Source organism: Centrocercus urophasianus, unplaced genomic scaffold (genome assembly GCF_019232065.1).
Source record: "Centrocercus urophasianus isolate 14NV4802_14NV808 unplaced genomic scaffold, USGS_Curo_1.0 seq_30, whole genome shotgun sequence".
NCBI lineage: Eukaryota > Metazoa > Chordata > Aves > Galliformes > Phasianidae > Centrocercus > Centrocercus urophasianus.
In genome coordinates this window covers 7,594,429-7,616,645 of record NW_024884867.1, presented here as the reverse complement: position 1 = coordinate 7,616,645, position 22,217 = coordinate 7,594,429, and the positions used below count along the sequence as shown (strand labels likewise).

The window sequence follows — 22,217 nt, the reverse complement described above, 5'->3', positions numbered from 1 at the left end:
TGAGGCAGCGCCGTGTCACAGCGTGCCGCCCCGCCTTACAAACACCCAGGAGGCCGAACGGTATCCGCGTTTGTAAAAAGAGCTGCCTTTATTTCAAAAGGTTTTGTAGAAAGCGAATTCTAGATACAGCCTTCTAACAAAATGGCTCCCGGCTACAAGGATGGCACTGATGAGAACAGCCGCACTGACCGAAGCCAGGTGCACAGCTGGATGCGCAGACATGGCTGCACACAGGCAGATGATTTTGTGCTTTTTTAACCAAAGCAGCACATGAAGCACACCATACACCCTCATACTCGGATACAAAACACATTGATCCCAAACCTTTCCAGTTTCAAAGCACAGCACTGCAGACTAACCTCCTAACGGACATTTACCGATGTCATTTTACAAAAGTAAGCCCCTTTTCACACATAAACGAGGTCTTAAACTCCCCTGGAAAGGGTACCTCCGTATTACTGTTCCAGTGATATTCATCTGCTGAGGAGCAGCTATTCAAGAGAACCAAAAGCACAAAGGAAATAAAAGTTTATGACAACGTGAGCATGTATGTAACCACAGAATTCACATCCTGAACAGGAAGGTGTGTCCTAAGCCATCTTGAAACATTTGGCTTTCTTCTTCAGAAGCTGCCCCCATTTCAGTGCCCAGACAGCCACGGAGAGCTCACAGAACACTGAAGTCCTTGAATAGCAGTACTGAGATTCAGACATTGGCAGTGGTCATAACTCCCCTCTACACCAACATGTGATTAAAATCAAAGCTTTCTTGTCTTTGAAAATAATTTGGAGGTTTGAAACTGCAGCAGCAAGAATACTTCTAACTTTGCAAGATCTGTATCTTAACAACCTGTAACTTCTGGTTCTAAATACAACGAATAATCAGTATTTAAAACAGCACAGATTACCAGTGAATACAGTGATTTGTTACTACACAGAAAACATGACTTAAATGCTTTATCAAAGTAAGCTGTAAGACCACATACAGGTCTATTTCGTATCCCATAAAAAGTGTCATCAATTTCTCAAGTATGTTCCACGTCACGGAATTACAGGAGGAGGTAATGGTGTGTTTAAGTCGCATTAAACAGCTAACTTTAATTTCTTCTTCTTAGCTTTCATGACAGGTGGCAGTGATATTTTGAAAGCAGTCCTGAAATAATATAAAAAGGAACTGTCAATTACAACAAACATATTTTCACTCCCATTCCTGAAATAAGAAGAAATACTTACTCGCATGTACTGCAAATAGGACTGAAGTTGCAGAATACTGGAAAATAGAAGAATTAGCTGTCACTAAAATCGTTCATTTGGAATGTAGGAAGTTAAACTCATATTTATTAACTTACTTGACAAGCACACAGAGCATACATAACCAATTTCAATGAGATTTCGATGACAGAAACATGCAGCTCTGTAATCAACATGAACAGGAGGTGGAAGCACAAGCTGTGATCTTTGCTCTTGATCAGGGAGAAAAACCCACTATATAAACAGGAAAAAAAAAAAAAAAAGTGTGGAAATTGCTGTATTACCGTGCCATTGAAGTCAGAAAGATTTCACATCTGACATAGGAAAAAGCTTGTGAAGACATACCAACAAATACTGCAGGAGGGATGGCAGGTGGGGCACTTTCAAGTATATACCACCTGTAATGTCACAAGCCTGGAACGCAGAGAGAATGATCAGATAGTTCAGTCCTAAAAGGAAGGCAACAGTTTCTACTAGCCAAGGAAAAAGAACAAAACAATAACAAATTGTTACAAAATAGGAGGGCACAAAAAGACTGTGAAAAAGAGACAGCATTTTACCATCATAAAATACCCAGACGTTGTCACGTAGAAGGGTGTAATGTCTCTTTCTCTGGTTTAAAAAAAGTTGAGTGCTTTAAAATACCAAGCTATCTGTCATCAAGTATCCATGAATTAAAGTAAATAGCAAATAAGAATAGGAAGCCTGTACCTGTTGTAGAAGGCCTGAATCAGAGTCCAAGACACAAGCATCAATCAAAATACTCTGCAAGAGACCCACAAAAAAAAGGAATTCAGCTAGGAACAATGTAACCTCGTCCATCTCATACACCTTTTACAGCTGCAGAATCACCACAGCAATAAGAAAGCTTCTTCCCCTGGTCAGAACAAACACCCACATTTCTAACACCTCCCTTCTCACACATGGCGATAAAAGAACCATCAGCAAAGGCATCCTGTACACAGTACCCATAGTACAGAAGGCTACCATCTATTCTTTCATAGCAATCTCTAATTAGTCCAGCAAACCCTTCATGTTAAGCAGTAGGATCTGACTTTTAAACTTGGTTACCTTTCTCTCTGGGCATGACAGTCTTCACATCAAGGACACTTCAATCAGATCACAGCCATAGCATAAATGAATTTTCTTTCACTCTTTACACACTAATAAAAGATTATATATACACCAAACAGCTTCACCTGTTTCTGTGCTGCAAAGATCACATTCATGAAATTCATATATTGTAATGCACTGTCTTCTGCAGCTTTTATGACCTAAATAAAACAATTGAGACTTGTTAGCCCACATAGCATCAATGCATTTTAAGACTAATAGTAGACTAACAACAAAGCTCTTACCAAAATTCTTGATTTCATTTCCTGATTGGCTGATTATCAAAAAGAAAATAAAAGCGCATGAGTACATCCATTCCCTGTAATTGTCCTTACAATGCTATAGCACCTAACATTCCAATTAATCTAAATCCAATTAATCTAACATCCAAAATGATAGATCTACCATCTCAGTAGGTGTCAATGTAAACGTCTAATAGTCCCACTGGTACAGAAAACACCAGAAATAAGCGACAAATATCTGTAGAACTTGTTATGAAAGTAGGCCTATTCCATTTGTTGTCCAAAAGCAATTAGGTATTGGTCAGAAAGGCTGTTCATTACCAACTCATCAGTTCAATCAGCTATCTTGAGTTAGAAGGTATATACACATACTTGCTTGTATGCAAATATGCATTTTTTTCTGCTATTGCAATTCAAATACTTGTGGAAGCACTCACAAGGCATTACCTTTCACCTCTTTGCTCATCTTGTTAATATCTACATTAGATGACATTAAGGAATCCACATTCTTTTCATGGAAGCAACACCAGTATCCATGCAATGAATTCATTACCTTAAACAATACACATTGTTCAATCCACAGTTATCAGGACAATGTTTCACTTTTGAAAATTATTACAGAATGCACTGATAGTGAGACTGTGTGGAAGCATAATTAACATAACGAGAAACAGCCTTAAAGAAACAGACAAAACCTTCTAAAACATCCATCATCAAAAGGATACAACAAAGTGCTTTAGCAAGAGACCCTGCTAGCAGAGTCTCTGTTTGCTGGCCCATCATGTCAGCTGCAATGCAAATTACAGAAATTACTTTTATATTTTTATGTTTTTTTGCAATTCCACATTATGAAACCTAGAATTTTCTTTTCCTTACTTTTTGTCATGAGGTCTTTAATCTCTTCTGCAATTGCATCGTTTATTGCTGTTAACAATTCATATTTTCCATCCTTGCTGCCAGAACAATTCGATTCCACAGAACTGCCACCATCTCCAAGGAGATCTGCAGAAGCCCAGCGCTTCCCAGGGTACAAGAAACGGCTGAAAGAGAGGAAAAACAAAGTACTGTGGTTTGCTTTAAGCCTGTAAGAAAAAAAAAAAGACGTAAGCTGACCACTCATAAACAGCAATATTTTAAAGTAAAATTTCAAATAATTTTAAAATTTTAGACATTATTTTGGATACATTAGGCAAGAAATCTTCACACCCCAAATGGTTCACTGCCCTCCTTTCAAGACACATTTTAAGCCAACTGGCAAACAGGTAGCACACATTTGTACGTAGATTCCGAGACGTGAATTTCTTTAGAACACATCAACCAAACGGGAAACTTTTGTCACTTTCATTGACTCTTCCTTGCTTTGCAAAAGGCACTAAAACAGATCATTTCTCTCCTATGCTATCAGGAGACATAGAAAAACGCTTCAGGCTTTTATAGTGGTGAGAAGCTGCTGTACCTTTCCTGCGTGTGACTGGCTATCACAGCAAGTTTGTTGGTGCGACTCATGAACAGGTGTGAATTTCCCAGCACCATTGCTGCGTCGATACATTTTGACAGGGTGAACTGCCCAAAAAAAAGAACAATTCAGCAAGTCAGCATCTACAGTTAACTAATGCATGTAACTGCAGTTAGAACTTGAAGGCGTAGTTCCCTTTCTAACAGGAAGCATCTAAGGAAAGCTTTGACAGCTGTAGAACCATGGAACGATTTCAGTTGGAAGAGACTCTTCAGTCTCGCACCCTGTGAATATCTTTCGTATTTCCCACCACGGTTTCCACGAGGACTTCCCTGAGAAGCGGCCCCGCCGCAGCGCCGTCCCAGGACGCACCTCAGCCTCCCCCTGCGCCCGCTTCCCCCACCAGATGGGGTTGGTGTCGATGACGATGACCAGCAGGCTCAGCTCCTCGTCTGCAAAACACAGGGGGTCACTGCAGAAGGCCGCGCCCGGAGCCCCGGGGCTGCGCTTCGCAGGGCTGCGCTGCGCAGGGCTCGGCTCCGCCCGGCCCACCCCACTCCCGGATCCCCCGGCCGCCGCCGCTCACCCGCGCCCATCCCGCCGCCGGCGGCGCGCACCGGTGACGTCACGCGGAGCACAACGTCATCGCAGGGCGCTGCGCGGGGCCGGGCAGGGCGTGGGCGGCCATGAGCACGGACGGTAACGGGGCGCTAGGAGGGAGGCGGGGAGCCGGGTCGAGCCGAGGCTGAGGCGGCCCTTTGCCTTTCAGACCTGATCGAGACCTTCAGGGCGCAGCTGAGGGACGACCCCGACGTCGCCTCGGCGGTGGCCGCCATCCGCGCGCTGCTGGGCTTCCTCCGGCGGGACCGAGGTGGGCGCCGATCCCCCGCGGCCGAACCCGAACCGGGGAGGCCCGACCCTGACAGCGCCGCTCTGTCCGCCCCCCAGGAGAAACCATCCAGGGCTTGCGGAGCAGCCTGCGCGATGCCATCGATACGCTGTCGCGGGTGGACTCGTCGGTGGCCGTCAACTCCGGCGGGGAGCTTTTCCTGCGCTTCATCAGCCTCACCTCGCTGGAGTACTCGGTAAGGCGCGGGCTCCCGCCCAGCTCCGTGCTATGGGGCCGGCCGGCTGCTTCAACACTCGCCGTCCTTTCCAGGACTACTCCAAGTGCAAAGAAATCATGATCGAGCGCGGGGAGATCTTCCTCAGGAAGGTGTCTCTCTCGAGGAACAAAATCGCCAAGCTGTGCCATCCCTTCATCAGAGATGGAGCCGTAAGTAGGCCAGGGCAGCTGCTCGCGTCCAGGCTGCCTGTGCTGCTGGGAAGGCAGAGGAGGAGGGGGTGAAGCTCACCAGCATCCATAGAAGCAGTGGAGGAGGGGACAACGTTATTATCCCTGTGCACTCACAGAAGCCGTGGCTTTATTTCGTAAGGGCTGATCTCCTCCCCTCCTTTTGTTCCCATGCAATGCATTGTCCTTGCTCCACCTGTGCTGAGACATCGCAACACGCAGTTACCATTTAATGTACTGAATTGTTGCCCTTTAGTAGCAGGACTGCCATATCAAGCCCATCTCTCAGAGTGGTTTCCTCTCCTACAATCTCTAGAATACAAGCAACATCATAGAATTATAGAATCATTTCAGTTGGAAGAGATTCTTAAATCTCATATAGTCCAACTGCCCGCAGTGCACAGGGACACCCACAGCTCCATCAGTGCTCACAGCCCATCCCCTGACCATGGCTGGCTGCAGGGATGGAGGCACCACCACCCCTCTGGACACCTGGTGCCAGTGCTTCCCTACCCTTATCATAACTTTTTTCTTATATCCAGTCTAAACTGTCCCTCTTTTAGTTTAAGACCATAACATCATATGTTAGATATTAATTAACATCGACACAAGCAAAGTAAAAACCCTGACACTCCTAACTGCAATAAATGTTTCAGAGCTCAGCAAGAAGTAATATTTTGTCTGTTTTGACAGAGGATTTTGACACATGCCTACTCAAGAGTGGTCCTCAGAGTGCTAGAAGCTGCTGTTGAGTCAAAGAAGCGATTCAGCGTTTATGTTACTGAATCACAGCCAGACCAAGCAGGGCAAGTACTCATTAGCTTGTGCTTGATCTTGGTTAAGAGGATAAGCTATAGCTAGCATCAAATCTGTCATAACTTAAAAGCTGCTAGCCTTGTAGGAACACAGGACGTCATGGGTTTCATTCTTTCAGACATTGTTTTTCTAGCATCATCTTCGAAGAAAGACTTCTAAGCTTCATATTTGTTTTTTGATAGGCAAAAAATGGCAAAGGCCCTGAGGAAACTGAACATTCCTGTGACTGTGATATTGGATGCTGCAGTTGGGTAAGCCTGATCATTAAATCTTAATGTTGTTCATCCCAACTTTATTTAACATTGTTACATTTAAGTTCCATAGAAGATTGTTCTAAATAGTTGTCATAGTCATCAAACAAGCTAAGCAAGTTACGCCTTTAAGTGCATAATTAACCAAATATGCCTGCTGCAAAGCCTGTACTTTGATGTTTGCCTATTAGGTCTGACTCCGTCAACCCAAGTATAGAACTTGGGGATATGTGGAGAAGGAGCTGCTGTACTAAAGAAAGCTACTTTGATTGTTCCACTTTATAAATGTTGTGTTTGCTTGTTTTTAAGCTAAATTATAGCATATTTTGTCATGTACTGACTACAACTGATGAATTTCTCCCAGCACTTACACAATTGTCAATGTCAGACATGGTTTGTGCCATTCTTGCTGAGCAAGCAGGTGAGTGAAGGCTCGTTCCAAGGATGTCTAACAACACAGCCCTACTTAGCTAACAGCAGCTAAAACTACTTTAGAAAAGTGAGAGACTGAGTTCCTTATCTCTGTTCTGTTCCATGAGTCATATTATTTACTAAGACTTGGATTTTTTCCCCTCCTTCAACAGCTATATTATGGAGAAAGTGGACCTGGTCTTAGTTGGTGCTGAAGGTGTAGTTGAAAGCGGAGGCATTATTAACAAGGTAAAAGAGAATGCATTACATCAGTCTGTAAACTCTATTAAAACTTTCTTGGATATCAATCAGTGAAAGTGTTATCATTGGAAATGTGGCAATATTAAGTCAAACTAGCACTGAATCTGCATGTTATTTTTTGTGTCTCCACAGATTGGCACCAATCAGATTGCTGTGTGTGCCAAAGCTCAGAATAAGCCATTTTATGTGGTAGCAGAAAGTTTCAAGTTTGTAAGACTTTTCCCCCTCAACCAGCAGGATGTCCCAGATAAGTTTAAGGTAAGAGAAATACAGGTTGCTTCCTGGCAAACTGAGATCCACTTACATGCCTGTGAGTAATTTTCTTCTAAGCACGTCTTGGTTTATTTGGCTCTCTCTACTGTAGTTAACTTGACACAGTACAGAGCTGCTCCACGTTCAGCTCAAACATCCACAGTTTGTCCTAATACTCTCATTGAGTTACTAAAAGCAGTTCCTTTGGGGCACAGCAGTAGCTGCAGGCAAGAAACAGCTACATCAAGACACTTCAGCACTATAAGTTGTATGGTGGATAGAAGGTAAAACACTCGAGACCAAGGTGGCAGTGTATGCCTCATTTAAAGCAGCTGACTTCCATTTTACTACAAATATCTGCTCAGGATTACAGTACTGCCCCTGCCCAAGAGAGGTTTCAGCTCACAACTGTGTAGTAATTAATGGTCTCATTTCCTTCTAGTACAAAGCAGACACTCTGAAAACAAGTCAGAATCTAACAGAGGAACATCCCTGGATTGACTACACATCACCGTCGCTCATTACATTACTGTTTACAGACCTCGGTGTGTTAACTCCATCAGCTGTCAGTGATGAACTCATTAAGCTCTATCTGTAACATGAGGACATGCTATGCAATGTACCATCTTCGATGACTTCACAGCTATAAGAGCCTGGCAGGTGATGAAGTGGGCTGGACCGTGGTAAGGACACAGCATTACAAGGATTCATGTCATTACTGGCCTTCTTCAGCTTAAGGCGTTACCTGGGGGTGGATCGCTGTTTAGAAACGAAAAATCCAAGTTGCTACAGCTTCTGAATACCTTCAATGAATTATCTGAAAGATGGGCCAAGTACTGCAGTACTGAAAAATAAAGTAACTTATGGTGTTTGCGGCCTCATTCGGAGCTGTGCTGTCACTCACTGATCTGTGAACAAAAAAAAGCCCTGAAATAAATGCTCCAAAAGAAAGCTGTAGCTCCAGCCAAATCATACAAGGGCAGTGCTTTTAGCTTTGTTCTTAGCTGTGCTTATGGAAACCAGGTTTCTTCACGAAGAAATTAAATCTGTTCTGTTCTCTGCATCATTATTTTGTTATAAAAATACAGTTTTATTGGAACAAGGAGTATCTTAATGTAAAAGTCCAGTTGGAATAAACGTCAACCTTCAGTCTCAGTTAGCAGCAGCTTCTTCTTTGAATTTACTCTGGCTACCTGTTAGCCTCTTCTCAAATTCTTCTTCACTTATTTTCCCCTTTTTTAATCTCTTCAAGAGTCTCGTGTCATTCAGCAGCTCTTCCATGTCCTCATCTTCCATATCAGAGCCCTGTTAGCCATTGAAGTACAACAGATTACACACAACACCAAAAGGCTTCATTTCTATGTAGCTGAACACAACAGAATTTTACGTTTTTTTGCCAGCAGCATCCAAGCAGGAAATTACACTCAATTTCTACAACCAATCTATCAAATAACCTTAGTAAGATACAAAAATAAAAGCAACAACAAATAAGAACTGTCCACTGAAGTGACTGCTGTATCCCTTACAATGCATGCAGCCTACGAGCCTATGCTGCCAGCAGTTCACCATGAGTGATGAGAAACTGCTTCAACATTTGGCTTTAAAAAGCTTTTTTTTTTTATGCTTTGCCTGTCAAGGACCTGGAAGGTTTCTTTTCAGTAAGTAGTTCTGCAGTGCACCTCACTCCTGTCACACTGAAATCCCACTGCTCTGCCTTGTGGCAGTTCACACCTATGCTAAAGCAATGACGTGCACTTTAATAAGATGGGCACTCTTTACCTCTTCACGCTTCCTTTTAGCTGTTATTTTCCTCTTCTTCTCCCTTTTGGCTTTCTGCTTTGACCAGGATTTGTTTTTTATGAATTTCTTTTTTCCTCCACTTTCCTGTCTTTCCTTTCTTTGTTGTTCCAGTTGCTTTTGCCTCTGTTTTTCTCTGTTTTTATCCTTAAATGGAATGGAGTCTGTATTAACAGTGACTGGAGTAAAGTCTGGAAAACATTTTCCTCTTAGCTCAGGCATCTTTGGCATCTTTAACAAGGCAAAACCTTTAGCAAGACTAGCAAAGTCCAGATCTGTTAAGATAAGGATTATAAAGTCAGTTTTCTGCTGGATAAAAAGTTAACTTACAGAGTCACAGGAAAAAAGATTATCCTGAAATTTGTATTTAATAGCAGTAACAACCTTAGGTCACATTTATGCTCAGGTTTGTTTCAGTCAGACTTGCTAATTAAACATTTTCTCTGAAAACGATGAGAAACTGCTTAAGCAAATAAGAATTCTGTCACAACTGGATACTGCAGGAAGTACCTCTGAGAACAGAAATGGGTGGTTGTAGCTTCTGGATAATAATCATGGCTTTTTTTGCCAAACCAAATATTGCCTTCTGGAGAACAGAAAAAGATCCCCAGCTCCTGCTGGGAGTTACCTTTTATTCGGAAGATCAGATTGCATTCATGCTTGGCATAAGCCTGGATGTAAGAGACAAAGGCTTTCATCCCTTTCTCAAACACTGCCCTGTCAGCGAGAGCCATAGACTTCAGTTTTGGAAGAAGATCTAACACATTTCTCTGTGGTTTCATTTCCTGCATGGGACACTGAAAACAAAAAAAGAAATGCAAAAAGAAAGGCAAAGTTGAGCTGAATGACTTGAAATGTGCTATGAAGCTTCAAACTCATTTCCTCTCCAGTTAATCTTCAGTACTTTTTGAGCACCTTTCCCTGCCCTTCACCAGGCCGTTCTATGCACTCAGTAAATGACACAGGGAGCAATCACATTCTGACAACTGAATTTGGTGATTAATAAGCAGCTCTTCTCTTTTTTTAATTATGCACCTCTGCTAAAACTTTATCAGTGCATATGATCTTAAGCCCAATGAATTCTGACTTCAAAATGCCTGTCATTAAATGTCTGATGGGTGTCTGCTCCGTTGCCCTTTTCTGCAGAGGGTTAGAATAAAACTCTACTGACCTTTTGGTTGATTGAGAGAAAGTTAATATAAGATTCTTCCATGGGAAGCAAAAATACAAGTGCACTGCCAACATTTCCAATCCGTGCTGTTCGACCACAGCGATGCACAAAGGCACTGAAACAAAGCAGGGATAATTCAAGGAGAGATGCTTGGTCTGACTTTAAAGCATTAGTGAGCAAAAGGGTAAATCTGGAACTAAACTAATAACTTTAGCTACAGGAAAATTACGACAATAGAAGTAAAAATACATGGAAGAGCTCCCCTCACGTGAACTCTCAATGTACCACCCTTAAACAGCTCAGCTCTCTGCACTCATTCACACCTCAGCACGTGACATCTCTACTCTCACACAACCCTTAGAACAGAAAGCCTCTTTGCACAAGTGCAAGTGGCAGCCACCCATTTCACTTCTATACGTTATGCTCACAAAGCCAATCGACTTCTCTCACATCAGTTATGATAAAAGTTGCCACCTTCTTGTTGGCAGGTCGCTCAGACTTCCAGGCAACAAGGAAATCCTTTTCCACAGCTGTGTGTTCTCAATTTATACCTCAACAGTACAGCAGCACGAGCGCAAGCTGGTAAGATCTGAAGCTGTACCTCGCACTGCTGGGTGGGTCATACTGTAAAACCCAGTGTACTTCTGGGATGTCTATGCCACGGGCCATCACGTCAGTGCAAACTAAAATCCCACTAGGAAGAAGAAAAAAAACACTTTTTCACTACCTGTCGTTTAAGAAAAGCACACTGTCAGACACCATTGCATCTCTTACTGTTTCTGCTTCTGCCTGGAGTAACTGCTTGGTTCTTACCCAGGGAGCCTTCGAAACTCAGTAAAAATCTTGTTACGCTTGTGTTTCATTTTCCCATGAATGCACATTATTTTCACTTGTTTAATTAAGGATTCCAAAGCCTTCCCATAGTATTCCACGCAGGCACACGTGCTGTTGTGATGAAGACAGAAAAGCAAAAGATTATGCTGTATATTTAATCTGCAGCCGAGTCAGAACAGTCTGAGCCCTTTCAAAAACACCCACTTGTCTATTTTTATTTAAAATATGGACATCACTTTTATGATTAACACATCATCTATAATCTTCACTTCTATAATCTTCTGAAGTTCACATTCACTGATCATTGCTTCATGTCAGGATTCTATCTCCTTCTATCCTCTTTCCGTAAGACAGCTATTAAAATGAACCACATTTAAAATAGCCATGTCCTTATCAACACAGGGCAGCTTTGGAATTTAAGCAATAAAACTCCTTGTTTTCACAATGAAACACCAACACAGAGTTACCTGAAAAAGACCAGATGTTTTTCCTGCTTGTGCTGTCGAAGAAAATGCACCAACTGATTAAATTTTTCATCCGCTTTGCATATCTACACAATGCAAAAGAGAATCAGTAAGAAAATGGACTTGTAAGAAAATGGACTCGATACAAACTGATCTGCCTCCTTTCTTTACACACTGATGTTTGGTCAGGGAGGCACAGCAGTGCAGCAGTTTGGGTCCTGGCCAGCCAAACAAAACAAAGCTGAACTCATACAGCAGACAACTACAGCATTAAGAATTAAGGGCATTTCTCCTCCACGTGGTTGCCAATCTTCAGATAACCTACAAGAGCTTCACATCTTAGAATCTTCTGGTTCATCTGTTAAACTGACTGTAAGTGGCCATGACTTAAAAACTTGCTGATGGAATCGGGGCAAAGAGAGAAAGAATGCCCACTAGCACAAAGCACAGGGTTCCCACCATGTAATAGTTCTCCAGGCGCGTTGGAGTTTTCTGTGTGTTGGTTGCTGCCACTCCCTTCTCTTTCACCGAGATGCGGACAGGATTCCGGAGCCCTGCTCTCACCAGGTTCTCCACTTCCTGAGTCTGAGTGGCTGAGAACAGACCCGTCCGCCTCTGCTTGGGTAAAAAGGCCAGAATGGCATTTAAACTGCAAGTAAAAACATGCAAGACATAAATGCGCCAAGATTTCCCTCAGAAATGAGTTTAATCACTGAAAGTATGAGCTTGTAGACAAAACAGTTTTTAATCACTAAATGTCAAGCATCTTCTGTTCGAGAATTTGTCAGAGCACTGCAAGTAAGACATCTGTGCTTAATTGTTACAGCATTTTAAGCCAATGCTGATATTTAAATGATGACATGCTAATATGCATCAGAAAAAAGAATCTTAAACTTTGCGTTCATCAAGCAAGCATTCTTCCCTGATTCCTTTCCCTTTACAGCAATTGCTTTATACAGGCTACAGAGCAAAGAGAGGCCAAAGAACAATACAGTGTTCATTTAATGATGAATTCATTTAAAACTTCAGATGCATAATGAAAGCTTCTTATTTAAATATTAAATACCTTGATTCAAAGCCCATATCGAGAAGCCTGTCAGCTTCATCCAATACCAACACGTCGAGAGACTTCACACAGCTTGCTAGATCCAGCCCATCTGCTTTTCTTCTGAACAGATCCTCCAGTCGACCTGGTGTAGCTACAATGATGTTCCCCCTGTTTGCAACACACAGCAGTTTTGTAACCACACAACGTAATGCCTTTGGTGGAGCTGTTAACGACCACAGCACAAACCTGCACTCAAAATGAATGCATTCGTCAATAGAAGAATTTCAGCATGCTGCTTTCAAGTGTATTTATATTTCAGGGCCTTTCAGTCATGCTGATGGGAGGAAAAAGCCCTTGTGTGCAAGCTCACCACTTGTGGTAATAACAGTTTAGAAGATAATTAATGACTATTGAAAGCAACTATCGGCTAGAAGAAATATTTCATACTCCTGTGCAAAAAGCCAAAGGCAAAGAAAATGGCTTCAAAGTTTCCCCATGAGTATCAGCACCAAGTTGTTCCAATTATTCAGCACAGACTCAACCACACCAGAGTCCACTGCTGGCAGAAACTTACATGAGGGAACTGAATTATTCAGCTTTCAACTCGCCATGCAGTGCATGGCTCTCTACCCACACAGCATGGAAATGGGATTGATTTCACACGCCATCCTCGCTTCTTATCTCACTGCAATCTGGTTACGGTGCATTTTACTGCAGTGAATTAAACCACAACTTCTTTAGTGTGTACCCAACATATTTATGCAGTATCATTAAACATCAGCACCAGCAAAACCAGAGCCATAATTTGTGTATTCTAATGACAAGGAAAAAAACACAACAGCAAGGCACTGGAACAGTTACAACCAACTTACCCATGTTCTTTAAACTTTTCAACATCTTCCATGGGATTCCTACCACCAATTAAAAGAATCTGACTAAAACAACAGAACAGAAAGGTTTAGGACATCTTTAAATTCTGTGACCTTATGAATGACAGAAGTCCAAAGAAAAAGGAACGGTGGTCATGAAAAGCTTGAGGTTCACTCACCTAAACTTGGGGAAATGTTTTGTGAAGTGTGCCAGCACCTCATCAATTTGAATTGCTAATTCTCTCGTTGGTGTGATGATTATAGCTCCAACCTGCAAGCAAAAGGAACTTATGGAAAATAGCAGAGGGAAGATTGGTGCAAAACTGTCACTGGTAAGGGAATGTGAGGCATGTTTATGACCCTGGCTTTAGGCAAAAAATTCCCAGCAGAATCTTTTAAAAGACTTCTGAAAGAACTGCTATACCAATATGTAAAATGGTCAAGAAGTAGCAGCTGATATCAATATTTAATCAAGGAAAGTGGCACAAGTACCTTACAATCTATTCAAAGTCAACAGATGCAAAAAGCACTCAAAGACTCTTGCTTGCCATACATTCTCTTATTTGATATTCTGAGATGCTTTTCTAATAGCTCAGAACAAGTTTGATTATTCAAATAAAAACCTGTAAGTGCACAGAAAGCTCCCCAGTATTTATTCTTGTTGTTACCACTACACCAAAGGGTCACTTCATGTATTCAATTTAACTTAGTGGTGCTCCTACCAAGGTCCTCAATCTTACTGGTATATCACAAAAACACACTCAAGCTGAACAATTTCACCTTACCTGCATTTTCTTTAGCTTTTCTTCCCGTCTGAGAAGAATTTCTAGTATGGGAATCACAAACGCCAAGGTTTTGCCACTGCCCGTTACCTGGGAGAGGGAAACAGAGTCAGCTCCCCCAGCTCCACAAACAGCAAGAAAACCGACCCGAGCGGATGACACCCACCGCTTCCGCAGCGACGTCTTTGTTACTCATGAAGAGCGGGATGGTCGCAGACTGAGGAAAGAAAACAGAAAAGCAGCGCACGAACAGATTAATCGTTACGTGGCAGAGGCTCGGTTCCCCAGGAGCACAGAGCTGCCCCGCGTTACCCGAGCAGCGGCTCTGCTAAAAAAGCCCGGCTCAGCGCCATCCCCGCCCGGAGTTTCCTTCCTCGGGCTCCCCGCCGCACAGCCGCCCCCTTACCTGCACCGGAGTCATGCGGTCGAAGCCGAGCTCCTGCAGCGCCCGCAGCACGGCCGGGCTCAGCGCCACGGGCAGCGCGGACCAACCGCCCTCGGTCACCGCCTCCATCTCGCCGAGCCGAGCGCACCGCCGGAACTCGTCCCCCTACTTCCGGCTGCAGCGGTTACGGCCGGAAACACGCACTGCAGCGCTTTGGTTCCGCCAGAAGGGAAGTTCCGCCGCCTCCCCCGGGAGCCTCCACCGCGAGCACCGACCCGCAGAGCGCCAACAATTCGAGTTTTATAGCACGGGAACCGTCAGGCCGCTTCTGTGAGCCCTACGGAAGCACTGTACACCCAACGGCACAGCGAGCAGCAACAGCACAGAAGAACCATAACTTCTTCTACCTGCCCACAACACCGGGTCACGGTCGGATGAATTCTGGATACCCAGGGATGTTGATAAAAGCATTTAAAAAAAAAAAAAAACAAAACCTTTAGAGTGCAAAGCAGCACCTCCAGAACCTCCTGCAAAGCGTCAGAAAAAAAATAAACACAGCGTGGTGTTTGGTTATCTTTTTCTTTTTTTTTTTAAGAATTTGTTTATTTATTGAACCTGGGTCATATTTAGATTCACAAGCAATTTTAAATGTACATCTTATAATTCAATTTAAGTGTTTTACACAAAAATATTGGCACACAACAGTTGCCATAAGGTGTAACACCACCTTGCTAAGGAACTGCTGCCAGTGTTTGCCCAAGGTTGCAAAATCTTTACCTGGAACATGAAAACCTGTAACAAATTTTAAATTAATTGTACAAAACTGCTGTGTGTAACTTGTAGAGGCTCCCCCCTGGAAAAGGTCCCACCCCACCCCAAAAATGATTACAACTAATGTACATCAGTCACAACAGAATCCTGGCTCAGCACCCACACCAGACGCATCTTTAATTTTTAAACCAATCATCAGATACCAAGGAAAGTAACTTTATACAAAAACAAATCTACACGTGCCTGAAAAAGAAAACACACCAGTACTTAGCATTATGCTAACTGTGACCAGAAAATGGCAGAGACTGCCACTTAACTTAAATACAAGGGCTGCATAGCATTGCAATAAACCCCAGAACTGTTAACCCTTTGGCATCAGGAATCCACACGTCCTGAACACCGCTGCACTCTGCAGGAGCAGCAACAGCCTCAGCTTTGGAGCTGCACGAACCAAAGGGTTAACTACTGTTTGCCAAGACACTGCACACAATGGGCTCCAATTTAAAACCTGAAAGAGACTAAAAACCGCGTGATGAACATTTGGTAGAGGATCTATTTTGATACTGGTTATTTCGTTAAAAACCTCCATGGATAAGTTGGTACAATTAGGAGAGTTACTGAACACTTGCTTTTAGATTTTAATCAGGTACGTAGACTAGATCAGAAGTTGTCAGATCTACTCATTATCAAAGCTCCAATCGCTCCTCCTTGGCAGTCTGCAGAAGTGAAGAAGGGATTCCTTCAATTTCGTAACACTTCCTGCAGGGTTCATGATGTGAGAAATGCAACAGTCACATCAGGGCCTTGTACCGCTTCCCTAGACAGAACTGCAAGTACTTATGGAAACAGAACGTTAGAAAAGACACAGACATTGCTTGTTACTACAGTTGAATTACAGCATTTGCAGCTTGCTTGGATCTTGCTTAGCATACAGACTACGCAGGTTTAAGTGAAAAGGAAAAAAGAACAGGCCAATTAAGTGATGAGATTTCAGCATAGCTTTTGCTACAGAAGATATATAAAAACAATTCATTTTTAACTAGGAAGGAACGTAAGCAAATAAGTTTTACAGTTCAGTAAAGAGGGTTTCGAAACTTAGTGACTTTTTTTTTTTTGTGACCAGGATGTTTGGTAGACAGTGAACTGAAATCCAGGACCAGGTACAGTACTCTTAAACAACTCTTCGGACTTCAAAAAACCTCTTCAGATAGTAGATTTGTCCCAGTGTCATGGCAACTAGTACAAGAGCTTCAAAGAATGACCAAAGGACCACTCTGCTGTTTGTGTTGTCATTAACTGTTGAAGAAGAAAAAAAAAGGAACAAAGAATTTAAAACAAACTTATATCTCCATCATGAGATATTTTGTCACAGGATCCAAAGAATTGCATATAAGCCTTACAGTGACATCACTGGTATTTGTACCACGGCTGTACAAGGCTTCCAGGCACTGAACTGAGAACCTGCACAGCCTGAACCAAGCTGTGCAAACAGATGTTCATCTCACCTCTGGACACACATTGCAACGTCCTGCTGTGCTTTTTCTGTATTTTGCATAACAATCTTCATTACATGAGAGACAAGGAAATGTAGAAACTGAAAGTGTCGATCATACTGGGTCTGACTGGGTCAGGATTTGTTCTGAATTCTTTTTAGTAAATGAAATAGCTCTATAGACTTAGAAATAAATCTTTAAAAAAAAAAAAAAAAAAAGGTATTTAACTAAAGACACCTACTTGCTCTATGTATTCTCTCACGAACTTCCATGTACTCCTGTTCATGCTTTACAGCTGTCATGGCCACTGCTAACTCGTTAATCATCTCTTCTAGCTTGTTCTGATGAGCTGCAGAATAATTTCAAAAGCATCAGAAAGTTATTTACTCAAAAAACCATTTTGTTAAACATATGAACAGTTGTAATCAACTTCCCATCACAGAGGGAGTTCTGAAAAATGCAGTCTGGACAATGAAAACTTTCTATCCTTACAGCAAAATAGTTTTGTTGTCTCGTGCTGCTTTTCATAGCACGTCACTGGCATTTACTGAGTGGGAAAACACCTCTCACCACATCCAACTGGATGACAGCTGACACCCAATTTAGTCAGTGCAGACCACTTCTATCCAAGATGGGCACACGACTCCAGAAAAACAGAACGTAACAATCCATGAGATCATTACCACACTGTTATCCACTTTGCAAGTACGTTCCAATATCCTCCAAGCAAATTATCTTAACATAACAGCTATTTTTTCTAGTTGTTAAGTTTGCAAAAAGAGAACAACTGAGAATTTAGCTTAAGATCATGATGCTGGCAAAACGAGATGACTGTGTGAAGCAACGTATCACATCTTGTGCCTCCCTGCTTAGCTGTAGCACAGCGTTCAGCAGAAACAGTGCCAAAGGGGAACAGCAAATGGCAGGAACTGGCCTCAGGGTCTGGTATGGCATGAAAGCAGAAGAGTAAGAAAATGAACTAACGATAACAGCAAATTAGCTTGAGACAATTCAGCACGTGGAAGGAACAGAGATCCAAGATTTAGTGATTTGTCAATCACAGGATCCTTTCAATACCTTCATGCTCAAAGAACTGCCCACTAACAAAAGTTATGAATTATGCAAGTAATTTTCAGAGTTTTCTAGCACCAAGAGAAGTTTGAGCAATCATTCCACAGACACACTCCAGGCAAACATCTCTTGAAGGGATTTATTGGATTTTGAAGCTACCTATATTATTTCTTTATAAATTCACATTCTGAAAGCAAACCTATTAAAAATATACACATTTGGGTAACAGACAAAAAGATGGCCAGAGAATAACACTCATACAAGTCCTAACTGGAGTTTAAGTAGATGTCAAAACTACACTCACTTTGCTAACATAAATCTCTCATTTCACAGCTGGTCACTGCCATACGTACAGTTTATTGGAGAAAAAATTAGCCTCAGGTATTTTTTTAAATCATTTAAAAAAAAAAAAAAAAACCACAGGGAAAAGTGTTTATCTTAAAATTTAAAGCTCTATTAATATCCCTTAGAATTGATGCTTACGATGTCTTTTCACATTCAATAAGAAGATTTAACTGAGATTTAAAAAAAAAAAAATCAAGTTAAGAATTTGTTAAATTTCACCAAGAGGTAACAATCAAGCACTCAATTCACACAGTTATTTACTCACTAAAATTAAAAAAAACAAAAACAAAAACAACTTTCTTTCTAGCTTCAGTTAGTGATTTCTAAAGAAAATTTTACAACTTGTTACCCAAACACTTAATTTGCAGCAAATGGCAACTTCCCAGTTTTCTCCTCTTGTAACATGTTTGCTAATTCATATCCTAGGTGGAATTTGTTGCTTCCAAAAGCCCTTGATTATCCAACATTCACTTTAGTAAGTAAATATAGTTTAATGCTCCTGGATGCCCATGGTTTTAGTTCAATTCCACCTAAAACATCTAATCAAGCCTTCTGTTAGCCACAAATAATGACCTGAAGACAAAGTGTCAAGGCCAGTTTGAGGACCTGATCCCAAGAGCTGCTAAGTATTTCAACCTCTCGATGGAAGCTTGCAGTGCTCAGCATTGCTCAGAATCAGACCTTTGATGTAGTTTATTAAAGACATTCTCATGCTACAAACAAACATTACAGAGAAAAAGCAAACGTTAGCTGTTAGTGAATAAACATATGCAAAGACAAGATGCTAATGAGCTTTCAAAAAGCAGTACACATACCATCCCAGGTATCTCCACCACCTAGAGAAAAGTGTAAGAGATGAACACAAGTACAGGACAAAAGGCTGCAGATAAAACAGTAACTTACATGGCCACGAGAAAATATTGTTTCATTAGCACATTTACCAAAGAGCTCAACTAATGCATATGGCAATCTACATACTGCTGAGCAAACTAGAAATCAGAGAAAGAAACCGATGAAAAGACTAAAAGATGAAAGCACTCGTTTCTGCAGACGGCCAAGGGATGCCCTGGTGATTTTGCATTACGTTGTGCCACGAGGTCTAAAAACATCCATATCCATTTTAGCTGTGCAAGAGAACAGCCAACTAGACCGCCTGAAGAAACAGGAACTCTGAGAATCCTAGTCACATTCACAAGTCATGCATGTAGGTAAGAGCTCCCGAAAGAGAGCCTTCTTCTTAGGAGTCTTTCTCACCTTCTGTCTCCATATCTTGCCCCTTTGGAGCTTCCCCAATATCAATTGTGAACATCACTATCTTGGGAGTCATGGTGGACATTCTGTTACTAAAACAAAACTTGTAAGTTCCATCCATGTGGGCAGCAAATGTGTATTTTCCACTGGACTCTCGATCGCCTTTATAAATTCCTTTATTATCAGGCCCTGTAATCTGGACAATGAAAACAAGATATCACTCATTTTATTCAAAATACAGCGTTTTAAAATGCATCAATACCAGTTGGGCGCATATTTTGAAGTCATCCAGTCAGATTTACCCACAGCACCTTTAATCTGACTGATTTGATGATATTTCTATTTTCCTCACCACAACTCAAAAAGCAGTTCTGTGTTTTCCTGCACAGAAATCTTTAAAGCGCCCTCTCTGTAAAGAAAGCCATATAAAAGCTTTGCTTATTGACTGCCTGTCCTCAAGATAAGAAGCACTCCATAGCAAGAGAGACATAAGCTGTGTACAAGCCTGGCTGTTCCCCAAATTCACAACTGCAGGGGAAACCTTATCTCTGTTGTGTGGAGGGAAACAAAAGGAATTAAAGGACATTCTCACAGTACAATGATGCACAGTTGTGCAATGCCGCAGCTGCCAGCTCAGACAGAAGCAGGGCTCAGTGCTAAGCCATAAGAGTCATGGTGACCTTACATCTTCCAGGACACCAAACCCAGCCGCTAAGCTTCCATTACCGACATGCAAATGGAATCTGGCAGCCTCCTGCTTTTATTTCCTGTATCAGAGCTGCGTAACTTTCAACAATTACATCTGATTTCACCAACAGCTCTCATGTTGAAACTATCACCAAACTACCTGCTCCTCGCTAAGATGAAAAGAATGCTCATTTGTTATTCTCCTATCGACTCAACGCTTTACTGAAGAAAAGCACTCACCCACAGACTGAGCTGGCAATCAACCTGATTAAAGCCAGCAATCAGTCTCGATAAAATCAGCGTTCATAAGCGGAGGAAGAACGCTCCCAGAACGAGCAACAAACCACTTCATTCTTCCCGCCAACAAACGCTGCACTATGCCAAGACCGCACGGAGCAGGACGCCCCATATAAACCCGGAGAGAGGCTCCAGCAGCAGCAGAAGGGCTCTCCTCCCGCGGGAGCACCAGCCGCCCCGGCACCCCAAGGAGATGGAGCTCACAGCGATCCCACGGCCCCAGAGCCGGGGGCGGCCGAACGCGGCCCACCCCCCCAGGCCCCGCCGCCGCAGGGGCCTCCACGCACCGCTTCGCCTTTCCGCACCGCTCCCGGCGCGCAGGGCCCGGTCCCAGGGCTGGGCCCCCACTCAGCACGAGGCCCAAGGTCAGGCGGTCCCGCCTCACCTCTACGTCGATGTCCAGGAAGCCCCCCTCAGCCACCTCAAAGATGAGCCCCATCTTCGTGCCGGACGGCACCCGCTCCAGGAAGCACTCCTCCGCGTGCGCATCGATGCTGACGAAGTAGGCGGCGGCCGGGGCCGCCAGTGCGGCCAGCAGCGCCAGCACCGCCCGCACCGGCGACATGGCGGAGCCCAGGGGCACCGAGCGGCGGGCAGCAGGAAAAGGGGAGGGGGACTTCCGGCTCTCGCCACGCCCCTTCCGGGGCACGGGGCCTCCGCTCATAGGCCGGCGCGGTTCCGCTGCCACGTACGGCCCTGCGCTACGGTGGCCGTGAAAGGACTGATGAGGAAGGGACGGCCCGAACCCTGAGGAGAGAGAGGCGCGAAGTAGGAGGCGGAGCCTGTGCTCGAGAGCAACCAATAAGCGAGAAGCAAGTTGCGGCGAGAAGCCAATCAGCACGAGGAGGGGAGCGCGGGCCTATCAAAATGGAGAAGAGCGGAGGGCGGAGCGGTATTGGATGAGCAGCGGAGGAGGCGTTGCCTGGCAACTGCGCAGCGCGGGCTGCGCACTTCTGAAGAGTCCGTGTCTTTGCTGGGCGGGCTGTGCGCGTGGTGCTGCTTAGGCGTTGTGCCTTTTTGCCCTCAGCTGTACGACAGCTGTAATCCAAGTACTCGATTTGTGTGGGTAAAGCACCTTCGCCCCGCAGGGTGGGAGCTGCAGTGCTGATGTGGCTGTCACGCCCACAGCCACAGCAAACCTTCATCGTGGACTGAGCCCACTGCCTCCACGGCCTGAGCCGCTGCCTTGGGTTTCCATTGGTCTCCAAGTGATTTCAGTCTTGCCAGTGGCATTCATACATAATGGGGGGAAGTTATTTGCTGCTGTATCCTGATGGTGGTATGAACACGTCCTGTACCTCTGACACAGTTCTCACTGTCTGCTCCCCAGAGGTACCACAGAGCACTCTCCAAATACTGTGCTCATTTCTGCTGCCTCTGTTCGTGCTTTCCTAAGTGGCGTTGGCCAGGAATGGATGACTGTGTTGTGACTCATCCCCATGCTGTGGAACTTTGGGCAGTATCTGTGGTGTTCCTTTGGCAAGAAGCTTCATGAACAACAAGCAGACATCATAGGACAGCACTGTTGTTATAAGTTAGGCAGTTGAATATCAAGGTCAGATGTCTGGACGCTTACGACCCAGATCAATGCAGATGAGTGCCTGCT

At 43.4% G+C, this 22,217-nt stretch overlaps 4 protein-coding genes across 4 annotated transcripts; 1 reads left to right on the top strand and 3 right to left on the bottom strand.

Annotated features, from left to right (window-relative positions):
- Window positions 1-69: 69 nt before the first annotated feature.
- GTF2H3 (general transcription factor IIH subunit 3) lies at window positions 70-4,679 on the bottom strand. Its single transcript, XM_042828841.1, has 13 exons — window positions 4,648-4,679; window positions 4,434-4,513; window positions 4,062-4,168; window positions 3,482-3,645; window positions 3,331-3,393; window positions 3,053-3,082; window positions 2,609-2,637; window positions 2,450-2,524; window positions 1,962-2,015; window positions 1,596-1,664; window positions 1,349-1,484; window positions 1,233-1,269; window positions 70-1,152 (listed from the first exon to the last, which is right to left on the bottom strand). The coding sequence occupies exons 1-13, from the start codon at window positions 4,655-4,657 to the stop codon at window positions 1,083-1,085; spliced, it is 924 nt and encodes a 307-aa protein (XP_042684775.1). The 5' UTR covers window positions 4,658-4,679; the 3' UTR covers window positions 70-1,082.
- Window positions 4,680-4,711: 32 nt separating this feature from the next.
- On the top strand, window positions 4,712-8,501 carry EIF2B1 (eukaryotic translation initiation factor 2B subunit alpha). The gene is made up of 9 exons (XM_042828842.1): window positions 4,712-4,760; window positions 4,831-4,932; window positions 5,010-5,146; window positions 5,221-5,337; window positions 6,049-6,161; window positions 6,354-6,422; window positions 7,007-7,082; window positions 7,227-7,352; window positions 7,789-8,501. The coding sequence occupies exons 1-9, from the start codon at window positions 4,748-4,750 to the stop codon at window positions 7,942-7,944; spliced, it is 909 nt and encodes a 302-aa protein (XP_042684776.1). The 5' UTR covers window positions 4,712-4,747; the 3' UTR covers window positions 7,945-8,501.
- Window positions 8,413-14,825, bottom strand: DDX55 (DEAD-box helicase 55). Its single transcript, XM_042828840.1, has 14 exons — window positions 14,718-14,825; window positions 14,478-14,528; window positions 14,315-14,401; window positions 13,709-13,800; window positions 13,533-13,595; window positions 12,679-12,828; window positions 12,072-12,261; window positions 11,616-11,698; window positions 11,128-11,259; window positions 10,916-11,008; window positions 10,315-10,429; window positions 9,772-9,940; window positions 9,126-9,418; window positions 8,413-8,651 (listed from the first exon to the last, which is right to left on the bottom strand). The coding sequence occupies exons 1-14, from the start codon at window positions 14,823-14,825 to the stop codon at window positions 8,499-8,501; spliced, it is 1,779 nt and encodes a 592-aa protein (XP_042684774.1). The 3' UTR covers window positions 8,413-8,498.
- Window positions 14,826-15,261: 436 nt separating this feature from the next.
- Window positions 15,262-21,275, bottom strand: TMED2 (transmembrane p24 trafficking protein 2). The gene is made up of 4 exons (XM_042829236.1): window positions 20,997-21,275; window positions 19,631-19,823; window positions 17,202-17,309; window positions 15,262-16,763 (listed from the first exon to the last, which is right to left on the bottom strand). The coding sequence occupies exons 1-4, from the start codon at window positions 21,273-21,275 to the stop codon at window positions 16,639-16,641; spliced, it is 705 nt and encodes a 234-aa protein (XP_042685170.1). The 3' UTR covers window positions 15,262-16,638.
- Between the last annotated feature and the right edge of the window lie 942 nt (window positions 21,276-22,217).

Excerpts from the sequence above, each read along its gene's own strand:
- DDX55 (XM_042828840.1), bottom strand. The coding sequence starts at position 14,825 with ATGGAGGCGGTGACCGAGGGCGGTTGGTCCGCGCTGCCCGTGGCGCTG. Across the intron at positions 12,262-12,678 it reads GATATGGGCTTTGAATCAAG|TTTAAATGCCATTCTGGCCT; the intron begins GTATTTAATATT and ends TTTTACTTGCAG. Across the intron at positions 9,419-9,771 it reads TCTGATCTTCCGAATAAAAG|ATCTGGACTTTGCTAGTCTT; the intron begins GTAACTCCCAGC and ends TTATCTTAACAG.
- GTF2H3 (XM_042828841.1), bottom strand. Across the intron at positions 4,169-4,433 it reads GGGCGCAGGGGGAGGCTGAG|TTCACCCTGTCAAAATGTAT; the intron begins GTGCGTCCTGGG and ends TTTTTTGGGCAG. Across the intron at positions 3,083-3,330 it reads TCTTGCTAAAGCACTTTGTT|ATATTAACAAGATGAGCAAA; the intron begins GTATCCTTTTGA and ends CATCTAATGTAG.
- TMED2 (XM_042829236.1), bottom strand. The coding sequence starts at position 21,275 with ATGAGCGGAGGCCCCGTGCCCCGGAAGGGGCGTGGCGAGAGCCGGAAG. Across the intron at positions 19,824-20,996 it reads TCCTGGACATCGACGTAGAG|ATTACAGGGCCTGATAATAA; the intron begins GTGAGGCGGGAC and ends TTCATTGTCCAG. Across the intron at positions 16,764-17,201 it reads TGAGAGAATACATAGAGCAA|TTAATGACAACACAAACAGC; the intron begins GTAGGTGTCTTT and ends CTTCTTCAACAG.
- EIF2B1 (XM_042828842.1), top strand. Across the intron at positions 6,423-7,006 it reads ATATTGGATGCTGCAGTTGG|CTATATTATGGAGAAAGTGG; the intron begins GTAAGCCTGATC and ends CTCCTTCAACAG. Across the intron at positions 7,353-7,788 it reads ATGTCCCAGATAAGTTTAAG|TACAAAGCAGACACTCTGAA; the intron begins GTAAGAGAAATA and ends ATTTCCTTCTAG.